Source organism: Neophocaena asiaeorientalis, unplaced genomic scaffold (genome assembly GCF_003031525.2).
Source record: "Neophocaena asiaeorientalis asiaeorientalis breed wild unplaced genomic scaffold, Neophocaena_asiaeorientalis_V1.1 scaffold850, whole genome shotgun sequence".
Classification (NCBI taxonomy): Eukaryota; Metazoa; Chordata; class Mammalia; order Artiodactyla; family Phocoenidae; genus Neophocaena; species Neophocaena asiaeorientalis.
Genome location: NW_020173675.1, coordinates 183,701 through 203,296, shown reverse-complemented (window position 1 = coordinate 203,296; position 19,596 = coordinate 183,701). Strand labels below are relative to the sequence as shown.

At 36.8% G+C, this 19,596-nt stretch overlaps 1 protein-coding gene across 2 annotated transcripts in view; it reads right to left on the bottom strand.

The window, feature by feature from the left end:
- Positions 1-403: 403 nt before the first annotated feature.
- RNF128 (ring finger protein 128) overlaps positions 404-19,596 on the bottom strand; it is a 91,728-nt gene continuing 72,535 nt past the window's right edge. For both annotated transcript variants that reach the window (XM_024749580.1, XM_024749579.1), the window contains exons 3-7: positions 15,144-15,215; positions 11,147-11,229; positions 10,161-10,257; positions 9,195-9,363; positions 404-1,853 (exon numbers count right to left, since the gene is read on the bottom strand). In XM_024749580.1, the coding sequence (XP_024605348.1) occupies positions 1,720-1,853; positions 9,195-9,363; positions 10,161-10,257; positions 11,147-11,229; positions 15,144-15,215 (555 nt within the window). In that variant the 3' untranslated portion in view covers positions 404-1,719. The remainder of the gene's footprint in view (positions 1,854-9,194; positions 9,364-10,160; positions 10,258-11,146; positions 11,230-15,143; positions 15,216-19,596) is intronic.

Below are 19,596 nucleotides of genomic sequence, written 5' to 3'. Positions count from 1 at the left end.
AATATAATTCATGGTAGGTTCAGTTATATTATAATGGCAGCAGTTCCTCTCTATGTAATGAAATATGTAAATGTAAAGTTTTAGTTTTTATTGATCAAATATATCAATGACCATTTACATTAAACCTTTTTCCCTCCTAAATCCAAGCATATATTAAAAGTTAGCTGGGCTTCCCTGGTGGCGCAGTGGTTGAGAGTCCGCCTGCCGATGCAGGGGACACGGGTTCGTGCCCCGGTGTGGGAGGATCCCACATGCCGCGGAGCGGCTGGGCCCGTGAGCCATGGCCACTGAGCCTGCGCGTCCGGAGCCTGTTGCTCCGCAACGGGAGAGGCCACAACAGTGAGAGGCCCGCGTACCGCAAAAAAAAAAAAAAAAAAAAAAAAAAAAAAAAGTTAGCATATGATAACTAAACACCAAACACAAACTTTTATTGGAATATTTTATTTACATTTTATATTTAAAGAGAATCAATACAAATCGGGACATATTTACAGCATTTCAAATCAGCGTACAAGAATGCAATGGTTTCATCCATTCTACATTTAGCCAACAAAAATACATGTCTATTCTGCTTTTGCCTAAATTCTGCTGGAATGTGTACTGGAAACAAAACTCTAAAACCAAAGATAAGCCACAGAGAATAGAAGTAAAGTGCATTTTTATAATAGCTCTATTTAACTTTGGTGGATGAAGCTTCAAACTTTTTATTAAGGCACCTGGAATTCTCCCCCTCCCCCAATTCTTTTTCAAACACCAAGAAAATGCATTCACAAAATTTATAGCTACATGGACAGAATTTTAGTTTACCTAATGTTATTTTAGCCCATTTAGGTAAAATGTAAACTCAATTTTCAAAGTCAACATTGTCTGGAAAATATTTTCTACAGAGTAATTTCTGTAGACAAATTCATACACAAAGATCAATTACCAATTTTTGTGTGACTTATTCATAATCATTTTCAAATAGTATGATGAGTTATATACTCTGCTTTTGAAAGTCCCATAAGTAAAGTTTGAGAAATAGTTATACAGTGTTTCTGGAAGTACAGTTTTTGTCTATAATCTTTTGTCAAATTGGTGTCAGTAATATACCAATCAATCCAGTCCAGTCCATATTCTCTGACAAACTATGCTTGACACTCATATGAAGTACATTTAGCCTAATTTTAAAAACAAAAAATAGTTAAAATGAATATTTTGCTTTAATCTTGTTCTATCAACTTAATGTAGCTTAAATAGACATTTCATGAAGTACTAGCCTAAGTTTGCATTGTTTTTTACATTGCAATTCCAGATCAATATAAGCACCTGGAGAAAAACCCTGACACATATAGCCCAAGCTAAAGTAGTATTATTTGTAATTAAGATACTATCATAAAATAAAGTGATTACAGCTACTCCACATTTTAAAAGCAACATGTTTTTATAAGAAAATTGTTATAAATGGAAAACATGACTACTTGACAAGAGTTTTGAATGTTTAAAAATGTTGCTACACTATTGAGAGGAAACTTGCCTATGAAAAACATTATATAATGAGTTTGTGGAAAAAGTTAATAGGTTAAATATTTTAAGTCATTTAACTATAGCATAATATTAGTCATCTCATCACTTTCAGTATCATTCTTATTAAGTTATTCTAGTTCATTAATAGCAAACTAGGCCCTGATTGGCAGTTCTGTTATTACTAAAGGTTCAAGTTGTCTATTGACACAGATTTTATGATTTAATTTCTCGAACAGCAGTCTCTCGATCAGGAGTTTCATCTTCTTCAAAGGTTGGGTTGTCAACATGAGGGACAACATCCACTGCCATGGAACTTGCTTCATGGTTTACCAGCTGTAGATTTTCATCTTTAAAGAAATGGTAATTTTAGGATGATTTCACTCCTCTCTTCTTTAAGACAAAATTCAACACACATCTAAGAAGGCTTACTTATCTAATTCCATCATACTCTGATTCTTACGCTCATTCCCTGTTCCTTTAATATGATTTGTGCTGCCTTACATAAAGCACATATGGCATTATTTTGATTTACAATTACAATTTTATTGATTCACACGTGTGCTTACTTGTACCTAGATTATAGCATACTTAAGAGCAAAAGTTATATCTTCCACTTCTCTATTCTAAATGTAATAGCTCTTAAATCACACTTCAATCACCTGGGCACTTTAAAAAATTACCTATGCTGTGCATAGATATATAGATAGATAGATAGATAGATAAATAGATAGATAGATGGATAGATAGATAAATAGATAGATAGATAGATAGAGAGATAGATAAATAGAGAGAGAGAGACAGACAGACAGACAGGCAGAATGACTAAAAAAAATCACCCAGGAAGTTGTGGGGGGCAGGAGTCCCCAAAATGGAATGCAAATAGTAACAAGTGAATATAATTATATTACAGATGAAATATATAATCATCCCAAAGAGAGTGGGAAAGAAAAGAACTAACCCAAGTAACTTTGGAAAATGATACTTTGACTATATCCTATAAGGCTAAAACCAAAGAACTACACTGGTTAGTGAAACTGTTTTTCACAGGGGTGTGTTAGCAATGTTGAAACTTAGGTGTACTTTAGGATTGAACAAATAAGTAAATATATTGTGGATAATAACAACCAGGTTTCTCAATGTCAGAGAAAGGAGTTACAAATAAGGAAAGGGGAAGGCTAGAATAAACTCTGTGGTGTTGGACTGGAATCAGAAATATCAGTATGAACTAGCGGTTCTTCAGATAGATAGGTGAATGTAGATGTGTGTGTATATTTGTGTGAGTACATACACATATTTCCTAGCGTTGTTCCTTGAAAGGGCTAATAGCAATGACACCCCAATAGCAATGAGCATACCTAGTGCCCAGATCTTGATTTCGAGGTACTGTTCTCCAATAAAAGCCCCCACCCCCTGTAGAAATAACTGATTCCAGGGCTAGGACAAGGAAAGTACAAGATTAATCTAGATTCTAGCCTAGGGATCAGCAAACTACAGCTTGCAAGCCAACTCCATAGCTAAGAGTGTTTTTTTCATTCTTAAGAGGTTGGAAGAGAAAACAACCAAAAGCAACAAAGACCTATGGCCTTCAAAGCCTAAAAAAGAAAAATGATGGGGCATGTTGAAAGAAAACAAACCAACTTGAGGGAGTTCCCAATGACCAAATCTAGGACAATCTAACCATGAATAAATCATGAGAATAATATTATGGAATAAAAGAAATATCTATGAGTCCATAATATTATAAATAAATAATTGAATAAATAAGTAGAGAAAGGATAGCTCTTCCTTAAAATAGAAGCTTAATTAATGTAGAAAGAAGGATGGAAAGAGAAAATCACCATTTGGCACACATTTCAGTAATAATAATTGTAAGCAAGAAACATCAGTGATTGATAAAATTAGTAGGTAAAAAGTATGATGAGAAACAGGATATTTGCATAGTCTCCAAGTGTCTCTCTATAAAATAATTAATAATTATAAAGGGAAAAAGAATAACTTTAAAAGGAGAAGCTTGGCAGATGCCACCTTAACCAAGCAAACAAAATTAAAACCATTGGTAATAAGACATGGGCATCATGTGCCTCATTATATGATATGAGCCAGAGAAGGGCACAATATAATTTCTGTGGTATTCTTGCCAGAAATAGACAACGGACAATAAATTTAATCATTGGGAATCAGGAGACAATTCCAAATTGAGGGACATTCTACAAAATAACTAACTAGTGGCCTTCAGAAGTGTCAAAGTCATGAAAGAAAAAGGCTAAGGAACAGTCACAGATTGGAGACGAAGAAGACGTAACAGTTAAATGCAAATTGGGTATAGAAGGAACATTCCCAAACATAATAAAGGACATACATGGGGACTTCCCTGGCAGTCCAGTGGTTAAGACTCCATGCTTCCACTGTAGGGGGCGTGGGTTTGATCCCTGGTCAGGGAACTAAGATCCCACATGCCACGTGGTACAGCCAAAAAATTTAAAAAATAATAAATAAATAAGGATATACTTGACAAACGCACAGTTAACAACATACTCAAGAGGAACAAGACAAGGGTACCCACTCTCACCACTCCTATTCAACATAGTACTGGAAGTCCTAGCCAGAGAAATTAGAAAGGAAAAGAAATAAAAGGCATCAAGGGACTTCCCTGGCAGCCCAGTGGTTAAGACTCCGTGCTTCCAATGCAGGGGACGTGGGTTCGATCCCTGGTCGGGGAAACTAAGATCCCACATGCCGTGCAGCACGGCCAAAAAATAAAGAAAAAAAAATTTAAACAAACAAACAAACAGAAAAAAGGCATCAAAATGAGAAAGGAAGAAGTAAAATTGTCTGTTTCCAGATGACATGACCTAGAGAAAATGCTAAAGATACCAACAAAAACTGTTATAACTAATAAATGAATTCACTAAAGTTGCAGGTTACAAAATCAACAGACAAAAATCAGTTGCATTTCTATACACCAGCAATGAAATATCTGAAAGAGAAATAAAGAAAACAATTCCATTCACAATAGCATCAAAAAGCAATATAATACTTATGAATAGATTTAACCAAGGAGGTAAAAGATGTGTACTGAAAACTATAAGACATTTATAAAAGATATTGAAGAGGGCACAAATAAATGGAAATATATCCCACGTTCATGGATCAGAAGAATTCATATTGGACTTCCCTGATGGCACAGTGCTTAAGAATCCGCCTACCAATGCAGGGGACACAGGTTCGATCCCCGGTCCGGGAAGATCCCACATGCCACAGAGCAACAAAGCCTGTGTGCCACAACTACTGAGCCTGCGCTCTAGAGCCCATGAGCCACAACTACTGAGCCCACGTGCCACAACTACTGAAGCCCACACGCCTAGAGTCCGTGCTCCACAAGAGAAGCCATCGCAATGAGAAGCCCACGCACAGCAACGAAGAGTAGTCCCCGCTCGCTGCAACTAAAGAAAGCCCACGTGCAGCAACAAACACCCAACACAGCCAAAAATAAGTAAATAAATAAATAAATTTATTAAAAAATAGGAATTCATATTGTTTAAATGTCCATACTACCCAAAGCCATCTGTAGGTTCAGTGCAATCCATATCAAAATTCCAAATGCATTTTTCACAGAAGTATAAAAAAATCCTAAAATTCATATGGAACTACCAATGACACTGGATAGCCAAAGCAATCCTGAGAAAGAGGAACAAAGTGGGCAGGCATCACACTTCCTGATTTCAAACTATACTACAAAGTGTAATAATCAACGCAGCATGGTACTGGCATAAAAACAGACAAATAGATTAGTGGAACAGAATTGAGAGCCCAGAAATAAACCCATGTGTATGAGACCATGTGTATGAGATGATCTAATATTTGACAAGGGAGCCAAGAGCACTCAATGGGGAAAAGACAATCTTCAGTAAATGGTGTTGGGTAAACTGGATAAATATGCAACAGAATGAAACTGGACCCCTATCTTACACCACTTAAAAAATGAACTCTAAATGGATTAAGGACTTAAAAAGCCAAAATCAACGAATGGGACTACATCAAACCAAAAACCTTCTCTCCACAAGAGAAATAATCAAAAGAATGAAGAGGCAAGCTACAAAATGGGAGAAAATATGTGCAAACCACATATCAGATAAGGGGTTAATATCCAAAATATCTAAGGAATTCATACAGTTCAATAGCAAAAAAGCAAATAATCTGATTAAAAAATGGGCAGAAGAACTGAGATATTTTCCCAAGGAAGACATACAAATGGCCAACAGGTATGTGAAAAGATGCTCAACATCACTAATCAGGGAAATGCAAATCAAAACCACAATGAGATATTGCCTCACACTTGTTAGAATAGCTACTATCAAAAAGAAAACAGTTAAGTGTTGGCAAGGATGTGAGGAAAAGGGAACTCTAGTGCACTGTTGGTGGGAATGTAAATTGGTACAGCACTACGGGAAACATGTATAGAGATTCTCAAAAAATTAAAAATAGAACTACCATATATCATCCAGCAATCCCACTTCGGGGTATATATCCAGAGGAAATGAAATCACTATCTTGAAGAGAGAGCTGCACCTCCACGTTCACTGCAGCATCATTCACAATAGCCAAGACACAGAAATAACCTAAGTGTCCACTGACTGATGAACACATAAAGAAAATGTGGTGTGTGTGTGTGTGTGTGTGTGTGTGTGTGTGTGTGTGTATACACACATATGAAACAATGGAATATTATTCAGTCATGAGAAAGAAGGAAATCTTGCCATTTGCAATGACATGGATGGACCTTGAGGGCACTGTGCTAAGTGAAATAAGTCAGACAGAGAAGACCAATACTGTATGATATCACTTATATGTAGAATCTTAAAAAAAAAGCCAAATTCATAGAAACAGAGTAGAATGGTGGTTGCTAGAGGCTGGAAGGTGGGGGAAATGGGGAAATGTTCGTCAAAGGGTACAAGTTTCCAGTTATAAGATAAATAAGTGCTGGGGAATCTAACATATAGATGGTGACTACAGTAACAATACTGTATTAAATACTCGAAAGTTGCTAAGAGAGTAGATCTTAAATGTTCTCACCACACACACACACAAAATTCGTAATTATGTGAGATGATGGATTTAACTAATCTTACTCTGATTATATGTCAAGTATATTTCAATAAAACTGGGGAAAAATGAGAAAAGAGGAAATGCAATGTGGGATCCTAGGATAGAAAAAAGGACATTAATGGGCCAACTGGTGAAATTTGAGTAAGATCAGTTTAGTTAGTAACATTTTATCATTTAATTTCCTGATTTTGATAATTGTATATGGTTATATAAGATGCTAACATTTGGAGAAGTTTGGTGATGGGTATATAGGCATCCTTTTTACTGTTTTTGAAACTTATTTATAGTCAGGCTGAAATTATTTCAAAATTAAAAAATAACCTGTGCTTGGGCCCCACATCTCATGGATTCTGATTTAACAATTCTGGGGTAAAGCCCAGGCATTAGTAATGTCTAAAGTTTCTATGGGTGATTCTAATGTACAGCCAGGGTTAAGAACTAGGGCCCTTATTCGGTGGTTCCCAAAGTGTGGTCCCTGGTCAAGCAGTATCAGTATCACCTGTAAACTTCTTAGAAATGAAAATTCTCAGGGCCCACCCCAGACCAACTGAGTCAGAAACTGGTGGTTGCCCCTCTGTTTTAACAAGCCCTCCAGGTGACTCAACGTATGCTTATGTTTGAAAATCAGTGCTCTGATAAAATTCAGCACAATGATGGAACACACAGGCATGAACTAATCAATTGTATGTTTACAAAGTTATTTAAATCACAACTATCACCATAATAATCAATGGTTAATAGGCATAATGCCCAAACTATTAATATATAATCATAGATAAAATTAATCTATTCTATGTGGTCACTCATTCAACACTTGAGTATTTACTATGTGGCAGGCAGTCTGTGCTAGGTGCTTGGGTATACGATAGTGAATAATAAGACACTGTCCCTACCCAAAGGGACTTTTTAAGGTTTTAATACAATTCAGTGCAATAAATGCAATGATAGAAGTTCTACCGAACTAGACAGTCCTAGACAGTAGGACCACACAGGTGAGTCAAAGGAAGCTTCTCAAAGGGGAGCAAGTTTTAAAGGAGGAACAGGAGTTGGACTGGGCTTCCCCAATTTCTTGGGGGAGGAAGAGTAGAAAGAATGGGCAGAGAGAAGGTAGTGGCTCAAACTGTGACTGTTGAATTAAGGTTGGAAATTAGGGGATGGTTTAGAGGAAAAATGATATTGAATCAGTAGGAAGGGGAGAGGGAAGGATCTAGGATCTACCTAAGTTTCTGGTTTGACGCACCCGGGTAGGTGTTACTACCATTCATGGAGATAAAGAATACAGGAGAAGGAACAGGGATCATCATTTTATTTGCCTCGCAAATTCTCTGCAAAAACTGTTCTGCCTTCTACCCTCCCCCACAAGAATAGAACACAAAAAAAGTAGGTTGGGACTTTTTTCTTTTTTTAAACTGGTCTGACAATAAACTGAATTATCCCATACACTCAGGCCTCCCGTATGGCAGGTAAGAATTCTACCACTGAACCACCAATGCTGCTAAACTGAATTATCCCATACACTGTCCTTTATCTTCACTGAATTCTATTACCACACAGTTACAGGAACCAAAAATTCATCTGGGGCAAATAGACAATGATTATCTATTATAGGTAGAACAAAGCACAGATTATTAAGATTCTTATGACTACTTTGTACTCTAGGAAATGTCCAAAGATTAGATTACAACATGAGGTTTGCGTTTGCATGATGGTATTCCTCGTGACTTCTGTAGAAATGGTATCTATGGAACGGATAAGCCTACCAAGGACAAAGGTTCATGTCATAGGAAGCTGAAACTTTTACAAGTCATTCTGACATTTCATTTTCCTTCTACTTTTATGCCAGAATTAGGTTATCTCAAAATGAGGATAGAGGAAAAACTATCAAACCAACAAAAACCATGAAAAAGGTGGAAGTTAAAGAAAGGGAAAGTAATTTGTATATGGGTTTTCTCTAAGGAAAAAAGTAACAGAATTCCCTAAAATCTCTCTACTGGTATGACATTACTAAGTTGCTAATACTGATTCACATGAATTTTGAAATTAATACATTCAATTTCACTTTCTACAGTTTGTTCACTTCATGACAAATAATCAACAGGTGGCAGCACATCATTCTTAAACACAGTTTCTGATCTGTGCAAAAAATGCGTTCTGGAGAAGTTGTGTATAAATCAAGCTTTTGGAAATTAAATTCTGTTTTATAATTCCAGGAATTCTTTATCTTAAGTTCTGATTGATATGCAATAAACAATGGCTTCTAAAGTTGAAAAGTTTCTCCCTTAGCCTAAGTTAATAAGCCAACACTTAAATGCATTGGAGAGAAGCTTTCCAATAAAAAAATCTTTTTCTTCTGTGAATAATCCCCACTCTTAATGCATTTCATCTGTTTCAGGTACATTTGAATGTGTATATTAAGTTAAGGTAGGGGTGCATCCTGCATTGCATCATTGTTACTAGAAAAAACCTGGAATGTGTTAATGGATGAATAGAATAAATGCTAAAAAGCAGGAGTACTCTGCCTGGTGTCTAATCCCCAATGGATCATTTGTGGGGCACTCATTGCCCCTCAGCATGGTGCTTACTTGCTGACTGCACATGTTCCTCCAAAGGCGGTTCATCTGCGCCCTGAACTGAAGCATATCCCGACGATGCAGTTTCACTGCGATTATCCTCTTCATGAGGAGAGGCACTATTGGATGCTTCGTTGGATGCCGGAACTTGTAAAGACACTGATCCATCTTCAACATCCACCTGCGGAAAGCATTTAAACACATTAAGAGGCTCTCAGAGTATACGTTTTTCCTTGACGTATCATTACAAAGTTTCTTCATAGGTGACTTATTAGAGCAATGCTTCTTAACCTTTTAAACCTACAATCCATTTTTGATGATCACAAAAATTTCTTGCAGGTCCCAGCCAGAGCAGTTGGAGTAATTGGGTCCAATGGGGTGAAAGATGTTACAGGCAGATTGCCATCAATATCTGACATGTTTATCTGGGTGAACACTTCATAATATAATGCCTGATACAAGGAAGGCACTCAAAAAACATTCCTATGCTGTCCCCTAGGGGTTCTGAGAATCACTGTCGTCTGTATGTCTCCTCAAGTCAGGAAGAGTTTGTTGAGCTTGACTTTCTGTTGTGTGTACTGTGAAATAGGTAGGTTTTTTTCTTTCATTTACGAAATATAACTTAATATTTATTATACTCTCTCAAACTTTACATGCTCAGTTAACAACAAGTTTGATTGCTATGCAATAGTAAGAGAGTAAAAAACAGCAAGGGGTATCAGAAGTCAGTTGGGGTCATCACTTCCAATTCTGACCAAATAATAAGTACATTTGAGGAGAGGGAAGAAGGAGGAAAATGGAGGTGGTCCAACATGGTACTTCTCTGTCACTATGATGTAAGTAGGTCCAATTTTTGGTATAAACCATAAGTCTAGCACATTATGTAGCTAAAAAATAAGGATTTTTTTCCTGAAAGCCCAGATATATAAATAACACACTGCTTAAGTTCCTTCGTATAAATAGTTTGGCAATATTTACCTCAATTCCCAAAGCTTTGAGTATGTCACATTTGCACATGGGGCAAGTCCTGTGTTCTAATAGCCATGGGTCAACACATGTCTTATGGAAAATATGGCTAATGAAGGAAAAAAACACATATTTTGGTTATCAGCTGTGAACTAGCAACACTTTGCCTAATATACTAACGGGTTACCCTATAAGTTTACTTAGTCTTTTAACGGATGCCTTTTTTTTTCCTTTTAAACACACTATTACAGAAACAAAATTTGGAAATTTCATAATACGGTACTTTCAAATATAGCCTCATTACTCTAGCTTCATAAAAACTATTTTCAATACCACTTACTTGAAAAATTGCTAAGATGTTACCTGACCTAAGGTTTTGTTCAGTAATTCGGATCTTAATTATTTTGTTATTCCCTAACTATAAAATAGTACAGTTAGTCATTCTCAATAATATAGTACAATAAAGTATTGAATGTAACATAATTCTGATACTTTAGGCAATGTGATAAGTTCCAAGAATGCCACTATTTAATAGCTAAAAGGAAGAGTGTTAAGAACAACTTCCGGGAGAGGGATAGTAAAAAGCTAAAGAATGAAGACTTCCAAATAGGTGCTCATAAGCTGATTTTATTTTTTTCTCAATAGGATTGGTAGAATTATTTTGAATTAAATAATCCAGTACCACACACACACACACACACACACACACACACACACACACACACAATTAAATAAACAGTGATGCTGGCTAGGTTCTTAAGTCTTTTACGGAACTAGTTTCCAAATTGTACCAGATTATGGAAATATTGTATAATTAGCCTTATACCACTTCTAATGACATTAAAAATAAAGCAATCACCTATATTTAAATGAAAAGAAGTTAAAAATAAACACTTTCTTTACATCCAATTGGAAACATTCGAAATAGTTTCCCCCACTACAATCATTTTTGTAAGTCAGCTATTCTTATTGACGACATAAAAGAAAATCAAACTTACTTGCAGGTTAAGATGCGCACCAAATCATTAGGTTTATATAGTTCAATACACACAGCGCAACTATCTCCATCAGGGCCAATTTCCTAAGAGCAAATAGTTATTGTTATTCAGATGGATAAGAAAAATACATTAAACTACACAGCAAAATCAGAATATACATGTATTTAATAAATTACATAAATTCCTACAGAAGAAGGAGCATCACGTCACTAAAACGACTGTTTCAATAAGCAGTTTAAAATTATCTAGACTTAATTGGAATCTAAAAAAAGAGTCAAACTCATAGAAAGAGTGAGTAGAAAAGTAGTTTCCACGGTCTGAGGAATGGGGGAAATAGGGAGAAGTTAATAAAAGGGTACAAGCTTTCAACTATAAGATGAATAAGGTCTGAAGATCTAATGTAAAACATGGTGACTACAGCCAATAACACTATGTATTATGTAATTGAAGTTGGAAAATAAAATAAAATATTTAGACTTTAAAAAGTAAAAGAAAGGGGCTTCCCTGGTGGCGCAGTGGTTGAGAGTCTGCCTGCCGATGCAGGGGACACGGGTTCGTGCCCTGGTCCGGGAGGATCCCACATGCCGCGGAGCGGCTGGTACCGTGAGCCATGGCCGCTGAGCCTGCGCGTCCGGAGCCTGTGCTCCGCGACATAAGAGGCCACAGCAGTGAGAGGCCCGCGAACCGCAAAAAAAAAAAAAAAAAAACAGAACCCGCCTGCCAATGCAGGGGACACGGGTTCGTGCCCTGGTCCGGGAAGATTCCCCCATGCTGCGGAGCAGTTAAGCCCATGTACCACAACTACTGAGCTTGAGCTCTAGAGTCCGCGAGACACAACTACTGAAGCCCGCACACCTAGACAACTAGAGAAAGCCCACGCACAGCAACAAAGACCCAACGCAGCCAAAAATAATAAATAAATAATTTTTTTTTAAAAAAGTAAAAGGAAGTTCCTTGGTGGCCTAGTGGTTAGGATTCCGGGCTTTCACTGCTGTGGCTCGGATTCAATCCCTCATTGGGGAATTGAGATCTTGCAAAGCCACTAGGTGCAGCCAAAATAAGTAAGTAAGTATATAAGTGAGTGAGTGAGTAAGTAAGTAAATAAATAAGTAAACAAACAAATAAATAAAGTAAAAGAATAAAGTCCTGCAAAGCCACTCAGTGCAGCCAAAACAAACAAACAAATAAATAAAGTAAAAGAATAAAGTCAACCAAAGAGGAACAGTACAAAGAGAAACATGTAGCACTGATTTAAACCTCTTCCTGGTTTTAGAATTTACACAATGCCACAAGTTCTATGGCTGTGTTTTTCCATTAAAATAAATTAAGGTATAAGTTACATGCAATAAAATTCACTCTAAATGTTGAGTATACAGTTTTTCAAGTTTGGAGAAACATGCAGTCACTTAATCACCACCATAGTCAAGATACAGGATAGTCCTGGTACCCCAACAATTTCCTCTATACCACTTAGTAATTAACCCCTCTGTAATTAACCCCTCCTTTTATCACTATCTTCTGCCACCCACTTATCTGTTTTTCAGTGCCTGTAGTTTTGGCTTTTCCAGAATATCTTATACGTGGGATTGTGCCTTATATAGCCTTTGAGTCTGCCTTCTTTCACTTAACGTAACGCATTTGTGATTCATCCATGTTGTTGTATGTATCAGTAGGATTCCCCCCTTTTTATTGCTAAACAGTATCCCATGCTATAGATGTACCACAGTTTTTTTTATCCATTCAACACTTGAAGGACATTTGGGTTCTTTCCAGTTTCTTGTAATTATCAGTAAAGCTGCCATGAACAATTGTGAACAAGTTTTTATGTGAATGAGTAAACATCTAGCAGTGAGATTGCTGGGTTCTTTCGAGAGTGTATATTTGACTTCATAAAGAACTGCCATTCACTCTGCTGTACAGCAGAAACTAATACAACATTGTAAAGCAACTATACTCCAATAATTAATTAATTTATACATACACACACACACACACACACACAGAACTGCCAAACTGTTTTCAAAACTGGCTGTACATTGCATTCTCACCAGAAAATGCATGAGAGTTCCAGTTGTCCCACATCTGGTCAGCTCTTGGTCTTAGCCATTCTAATAAATGTGCTGTGGGTATCGCATTGTGGTTTTAATGTGTATTTCCCTAATGACTAATGATGTTTAGCATCATTTTATGTGCTTTTTTGCCAGCCACATACTTCTTTGGTAAAATGTCTGCTTTGACCATTTTTCCACTAATAGCTAATAGCTTTTTTTTTTTTTTTTTCGGTAAGTGGGCCTCTCACTGTTGTGGCCTCTCCCGTTGCGGAGCACATGCTCTGGACGCACAGGCTCAGCGGCCATGGCTCACGGGCCCAGCCGCTCCGCGGCATGTGGGATCTTCCCAGACCGGGGCACGAACCCGTGTCCCCTGCCTCGGCAGGCATACTCTCAACGACTGTGCCACCAGGGATGCCCATTAATAGCTTTTATAGCATCTGCCTTCTGTCTGTTCTCTTCTTGAGTTTTGAGAGTTCTTTATATATTCTGAATACAGTCCTTTATCAGATATGTGATTTGCAAATATCTTCTCCCAGTCTGTGGCTCGTCTTTTCAGTCTCTTAACAGAGTCTTTCAAAGAGCAAAAGCTCTTAATTTTAACAAATTTCTCTTTTTTCTTTAATGGACTTGTTTTTGGTATCATATCTAAGTAATCTTTGCCTAACCCAAGCTACAAAGATACTCCAAAGTTTTCTTCTAAAATTTCATAGTTCTAGGTTTTATATTTAAATCTGTGATCCATTTCAAGTTAATTTTTGCAGAGGGTATAAAGTATGGATTGAGGTTCATTTTTTTTTGTCTATGGATATTCAGTCATTGTGTATGGAGAGCCAACAATTGGCTGCCGTTTCTTCTTTGAATTGCTTCTGCACCTTTGTCGAAAATCAATCGACCATTTATGTGTGGGTCTATTTCTGGACTGTCTCTTCTGTTTCAAAGATCTAAAGGTCCATCCTTTCCCTAATACCATGCTTTCTTGACTACTGTAGCTTTAAAATAATTCTGCAACTCAGAAAACGTGAGTCATCCAAATTTGTTTTTTATCAAAATTGTTTTGGTTATTCCAGTTCTTTTGCTTTTCCAAATAAACTTAGAGTCAACTTGTCAATTCCTACAAAAGATGCAACTAGGATTTTGCCGACAGAGTCTTCTAACCCATGAACACGGTATATCCCTCCATTTCTTTAGGTCTTCTTTGATTTCTTTCTTTCATTATGTTTTGCCCTTTTCAGCATATAGATCTTGTACATATTTTGTAAGATTTATACCTAAGTATATAATGGTTTTGGTGCTATTATAAATGGTATTTTTTATTTCAATAAGTTCTGTAGCTATATTTTTATTGTAGTACAAACTTCCATAGCTATTTTTTGATACGTGTTTTATACATCAATGGTAGTTTTCAGTTGTGCTAAATCTGAAAATGGATGTTCAAGTAGAGTTGTACTGAAGCACTGTAGTAATTTCCTGTTGCTGTAACAAATTACAATAACTTAGTGGCTTAAAATGACACAAACTTATACGCTTACCGTTATTGCTCATGGCCCCTTTCTTGCATCACTGCAACCTCTTGCTTCCATTGTCACATCTCCTACTGCACTGTAGTCAACTCTCCCCTTTCCTCCCTCTTATAAAGACACTGTGATTATACTTAGGATCCACCTGGATAATCCAGGATAATCTCCCCATCTCAAGATCCTTAACTTAATCACATCTGCAAAGTACTTTTTGCCATATAAGGTAACATTTACAGGTTCTAGGGATTAGGACCTAGATGTCTTTGGGGGCCATTATTCAGCCTACCTCCAGCATCAAATAAATTAAAAAATCAATAAGATTTATAAATTCCAATGAAAATCACACTTTGGAAGAACATTTAGCTTTTAACAATGGCTTGGTAGCACTGCTTTAAAACAAATAGCATTTACAAGTCATAAACGCACCTTGTCTCCTTGTTTCAGTGTGCGGAGTTGAAGCCTTCCAATAGCTTTTTTGGCATCTGCCTTTAATTGTCTCTGTAATAAAAAAAAATAGCAGGTATTAGAAAAAGTATTTTTAAAAGAAATATGATAAAAAGGTAGAGAGGATTAATAAATATTTATGAGGTAAAAGTCAATGTCTAAGTAAATTTTAAAAGATAAAATGTAATTAGCCATAATAAATGCCCATTTATCTGATACCAAGCAGGATGTTTTAAAATTACTGAAACCTTATGTTTCCCTACCTTCTTAAACAGCAGCTTTGGGGCCACAACGGTAAAGCTATGCGTCCCTATTCCAAATGGATTCGGATGCTATGAATTTTCAAAGCAATTTTCCTATTTTCAAAAGCCCAGAGGACCTTAAGTTACATCTTTTCCAATTTCTTTTTTGCATCGTGTCTTGTTTGGTAGAAAGTGCATTGGATGCAAATGGACCTAGCTTCAAAATCTGACTTTGTCACTTACTAAATGAATAATCCTGGACAAGTCATTAAATATTTGAGCTTGTTTACTCATCTATAAAATGAGGATAATACCAATCCTTACAGTGTTATTTGGTATTAGGGGAAAAAATTGCTGTTTATAACCACTACTGCCTTGTAAGGAGGGTGGATTCTGAGAGTGGTAAGCCTTTTTTTTTGTTTCACTGAACATATACCTAGATGAGTCTGGATATGCAAAGGCAAGTCCATGGCTCATTTAGGGACCAAAGACTAAAATATTACATACATATCTATATCTATCTATCCACAGACACACACACGTGTGTGTGTGTGTGTGTGTGTGTGTGTATATATGTGTATATATATATGTGTGTGTATATATATATATTCAAATATATATATTTGAATCAGAAGTGAGGTTAAGGTATAGGGGGAAATTTAAAAGGTGAGGGAAAAGTGAGAAAGAGAGGAATCAATGAGAGACTATCCCTCTGTGTGGGATGAACTGGCCAGAGGAAAAATCTCCCAGGTGGTATGAGATATTTGGTGTTAATTTGAAATTATTTGTGATGCCACAATTAACCTTCCTTCTATTTCAGTAAAATCTACCACATACACGAATGCCTCAAGTGAAGATATTATATGTGTAAATTGAAGAAGAGGCTAGGTTTCACACCTGGGTGAATGCTGTATGGAATAGAGAGATAGCATGTGCAGCATGGCAAGATGATAAGCAATCTTCCTATTTTGTACTGTAAAATGAACAAACTTATAGAAATTCAGCAGAAAGTAGCTGCTCAGAACCAGAGGTCTTGTGAGGATGTCAACAACTTCCTCATCCCCCTGTATGTACCTCCATCCCCAGCAGGGAGACCCCTAGGTGACATTGAGGTTACATGAAAATTAGAGATAACGTTAAGTATCCAGCATAATGTCTGGCTGATAGCAGACACTCAATAAAATGTTTATTAAATGAAAATATAAAGTACTATTTATTCATCAGTTAGCATTACAGATTTATACATATCTGTAGCAAATATATTTTGGAAGGGAATAATCCATGGGTGTAGATATGTGAGGAAATTCCTTAATGCCCAAACCTGCCTCCTATAAGATATCATTTTGTGAAACGTATTTGGCTTGATGCCAAGGACGTTACTGCCAAAATATTTCTTTGCTGGCACAGTAGCAGCAGAAACTTCTCAGATTGTTACCTGACTGGCAAATATAGCTCACAGAAACCGTTAATAGGAAGGCCTAGCTCTCAGAAGGAAAGAGGCATTAATCGAAGCCCTTTCACTCTCTCTTTGAGACTTAATCATGGATTTCACTCACAAGGGGAATTTTATGATGGTACTTAATTTTTTAAATAAACTTATTTATTTTATTTATTTTATTTCTTGGCTATGTTGGGTCTTCATTGCTGCGCGCGGGCTTTCTCTAGTTGTGGCAAGCGGGGGCTACTCTTCGTTGTGGTGCACGGGCTTCTCATTGAGGTGGCTTCTCTTGTTGTGGAGCATGGGCTCTAGGCACGTGGGCTCAGTACTTGTGGCTCGCGGGTTCTAGAGCGCAGGCTCAGTAGTTGTGGCGCATGGGCTTAGTTGCCCCACGGCATGTGGGATCTTCCCAGACCAGGGCTTGAACCCGTGTCCATGCATTGGCAGGCAGATTCTTAACCACTGCGCCACCAGGGAAGCATGGTACTTCATTTTGAGCTTAAATATTTTCCCTTCTGTCACTTGCATCACAAGTAAATAATAGGGTGACAGTGAAAGGAGATACACTTAGGATCTTTAGAGCTGGAAAACTCTTAGAGTTCACCTAGCCTGAGATCTTATCTGACAGATAAGGAAACTGATGCCCAAAGAGAAAGAATGCTGTGCTCAAAATCTCAGAGTTGGTTAGTGTCAGTCCCACTGAAGCCCAGAGTTTGGGAACACTTAACTCTGACTTCAAGGTAGCCATCTTTTGTTTACTGTGGCTTGGAGCAGGAAGCTAGTACTACTTCCTTACATTTATATAGTTATTTTATAATTATTTTTGATATATATTACCTCATTTAATCCTCACAACAATCCCCTAAAGGAGAGGATATTTCCATTTTAACGTTGAGCAAGTGGAGGCTTGGAAGAGTAAAATAACTTGTCCAAAAGGGCATGCAGCCTCTGAATGATAGGGCTGGTACTGGAAGTCTGCTCTTCGTATTTCAAGATTCCATTACGATACAACCATCCAAAACTTTCTCAAGTTTTTCCAACTCCTGGATTCTACAGTCTGTCAAATTGTGGCCAGTCCTTACAGTGAACAGCCAGTAGGCCCACAGGATTCTGGCCCTGGCCTAGATTTCCAAACATCACTACTTTCTTTTCCTATAAAGCATGAGCTATTTCAACACGAAGATGAAAAAAATGCAAATGATACAAAAATAGAGCCAACAAGAGAAAACTGGGCAAGGAAAAAATGTAGTTGATAAGAAGTCTTTGACAATCATTTTGCAACCTGTCTTTAGAGCACTTCTGATTTAGGTTTAAGTAACAAGCTCTATGACACAACTGGGGAAATGCACTCACAAGGAAGTAATACATCTCTAGTGTATTTACCTGATTATATCTATATAGTCTGATTTCTCATTCCAAAATATTCAACGAAATATAAATGCATGAGTCTCCAGTGCTAGTGTTCATCAATTCATCAGGGATGAATGCTAACTATACAACTTTGATTATATCCAAGACTAATGCAAATTAATCTGAGAGATGGGATTGAACACAAACTTTAAATGTAATGTCCAAGTCTGTGTGAATGAGAAAAGTGGAACTTAAGACCAGAAGATCCAAAAAAAAAAAAAAAAAAAACAGAAGATCCTAAGCAAGGGACTTGATTATGAAGCAGCCGTAGAATTTTTAAAAATCCTTTAAAGGGCAATTTGAATATTTCCAATAACTCTTACCAAGCTTTTATAAAGAAAAGACATTTCTTTCAATACGGAGGAGCGACATGTGGTTTTGTTAAGAAGCACAAACTGTATTTTTAGAACCTGAATAAAGGTCACTTTTAAAACTGCCATCAGTACTCAAACTATTTCACTGTCACACTGATAGCAGGAGTTCCCAAGATGCATCCATTCCTCTAAAAACTGACATATGAGAACAAAATTAAGACCAAGTAGTTTATATTAAATATATGTTTGGGTAATTTTGTTTAAGTCAAACTTCTGGCTTTAACATTTAAAGAGAATATGCCCCAATGCAAACTTTAATTTATATTTGATTCCTTAAAAAACAGAACTTCAAGAGTATATCTACTTTGTTACACAAATTACTTTGGACACCTTTTCAGTACCTCTCCACCATATCAGAATTCTCCCCTACCCTATAAATTCCAATAGCACATTGTTTCTACCTCTTATATTCTGTAGTTGTATTATTCACGTGTCTTTTTCTCCTAGTAGATTGTGAGTAGGTGGAAGACTGGTCCTTAATCATTTAAAAAAAATTCCCATAATGCCTAGTAGTTGCTCAAAGAATAGCTTCTGAGTTTAGAAACACAGATTTTCACGATTTTCTCATCTAAGTTTGACTCATTAAAAGCTTCTATTCTATCAAATCTGGGAAAATAAAGGTTTAGAGAACACGTATTGGGCCCCTGCCATGCGTCAGGTTTAACCCTAAGCTTTTTACATGTGTCATCTTGTTTAAACATTAACAACCTTATGGAATAGGTATTTTAATATCCAAACTTTATGGACAAGAAAAGGTTCTGAAGCTTGACTAAAGTCCAGGCAGCTGGTTAGTTGCAGAGCTGCTATTCAATTCAAGCCCAGGTTCTATGTGGCTTTAAAGCCCATGATCTCTCCACTATAGCACACTTCCTCCACTGTGTAACAGCAAAGAAGCCTTTAAAGGGCTTCACATTCCTTGTGAAGAAGATAAATGAAAGAAATAAGAAAAAAAACCCTCAAAGTTAGCTATT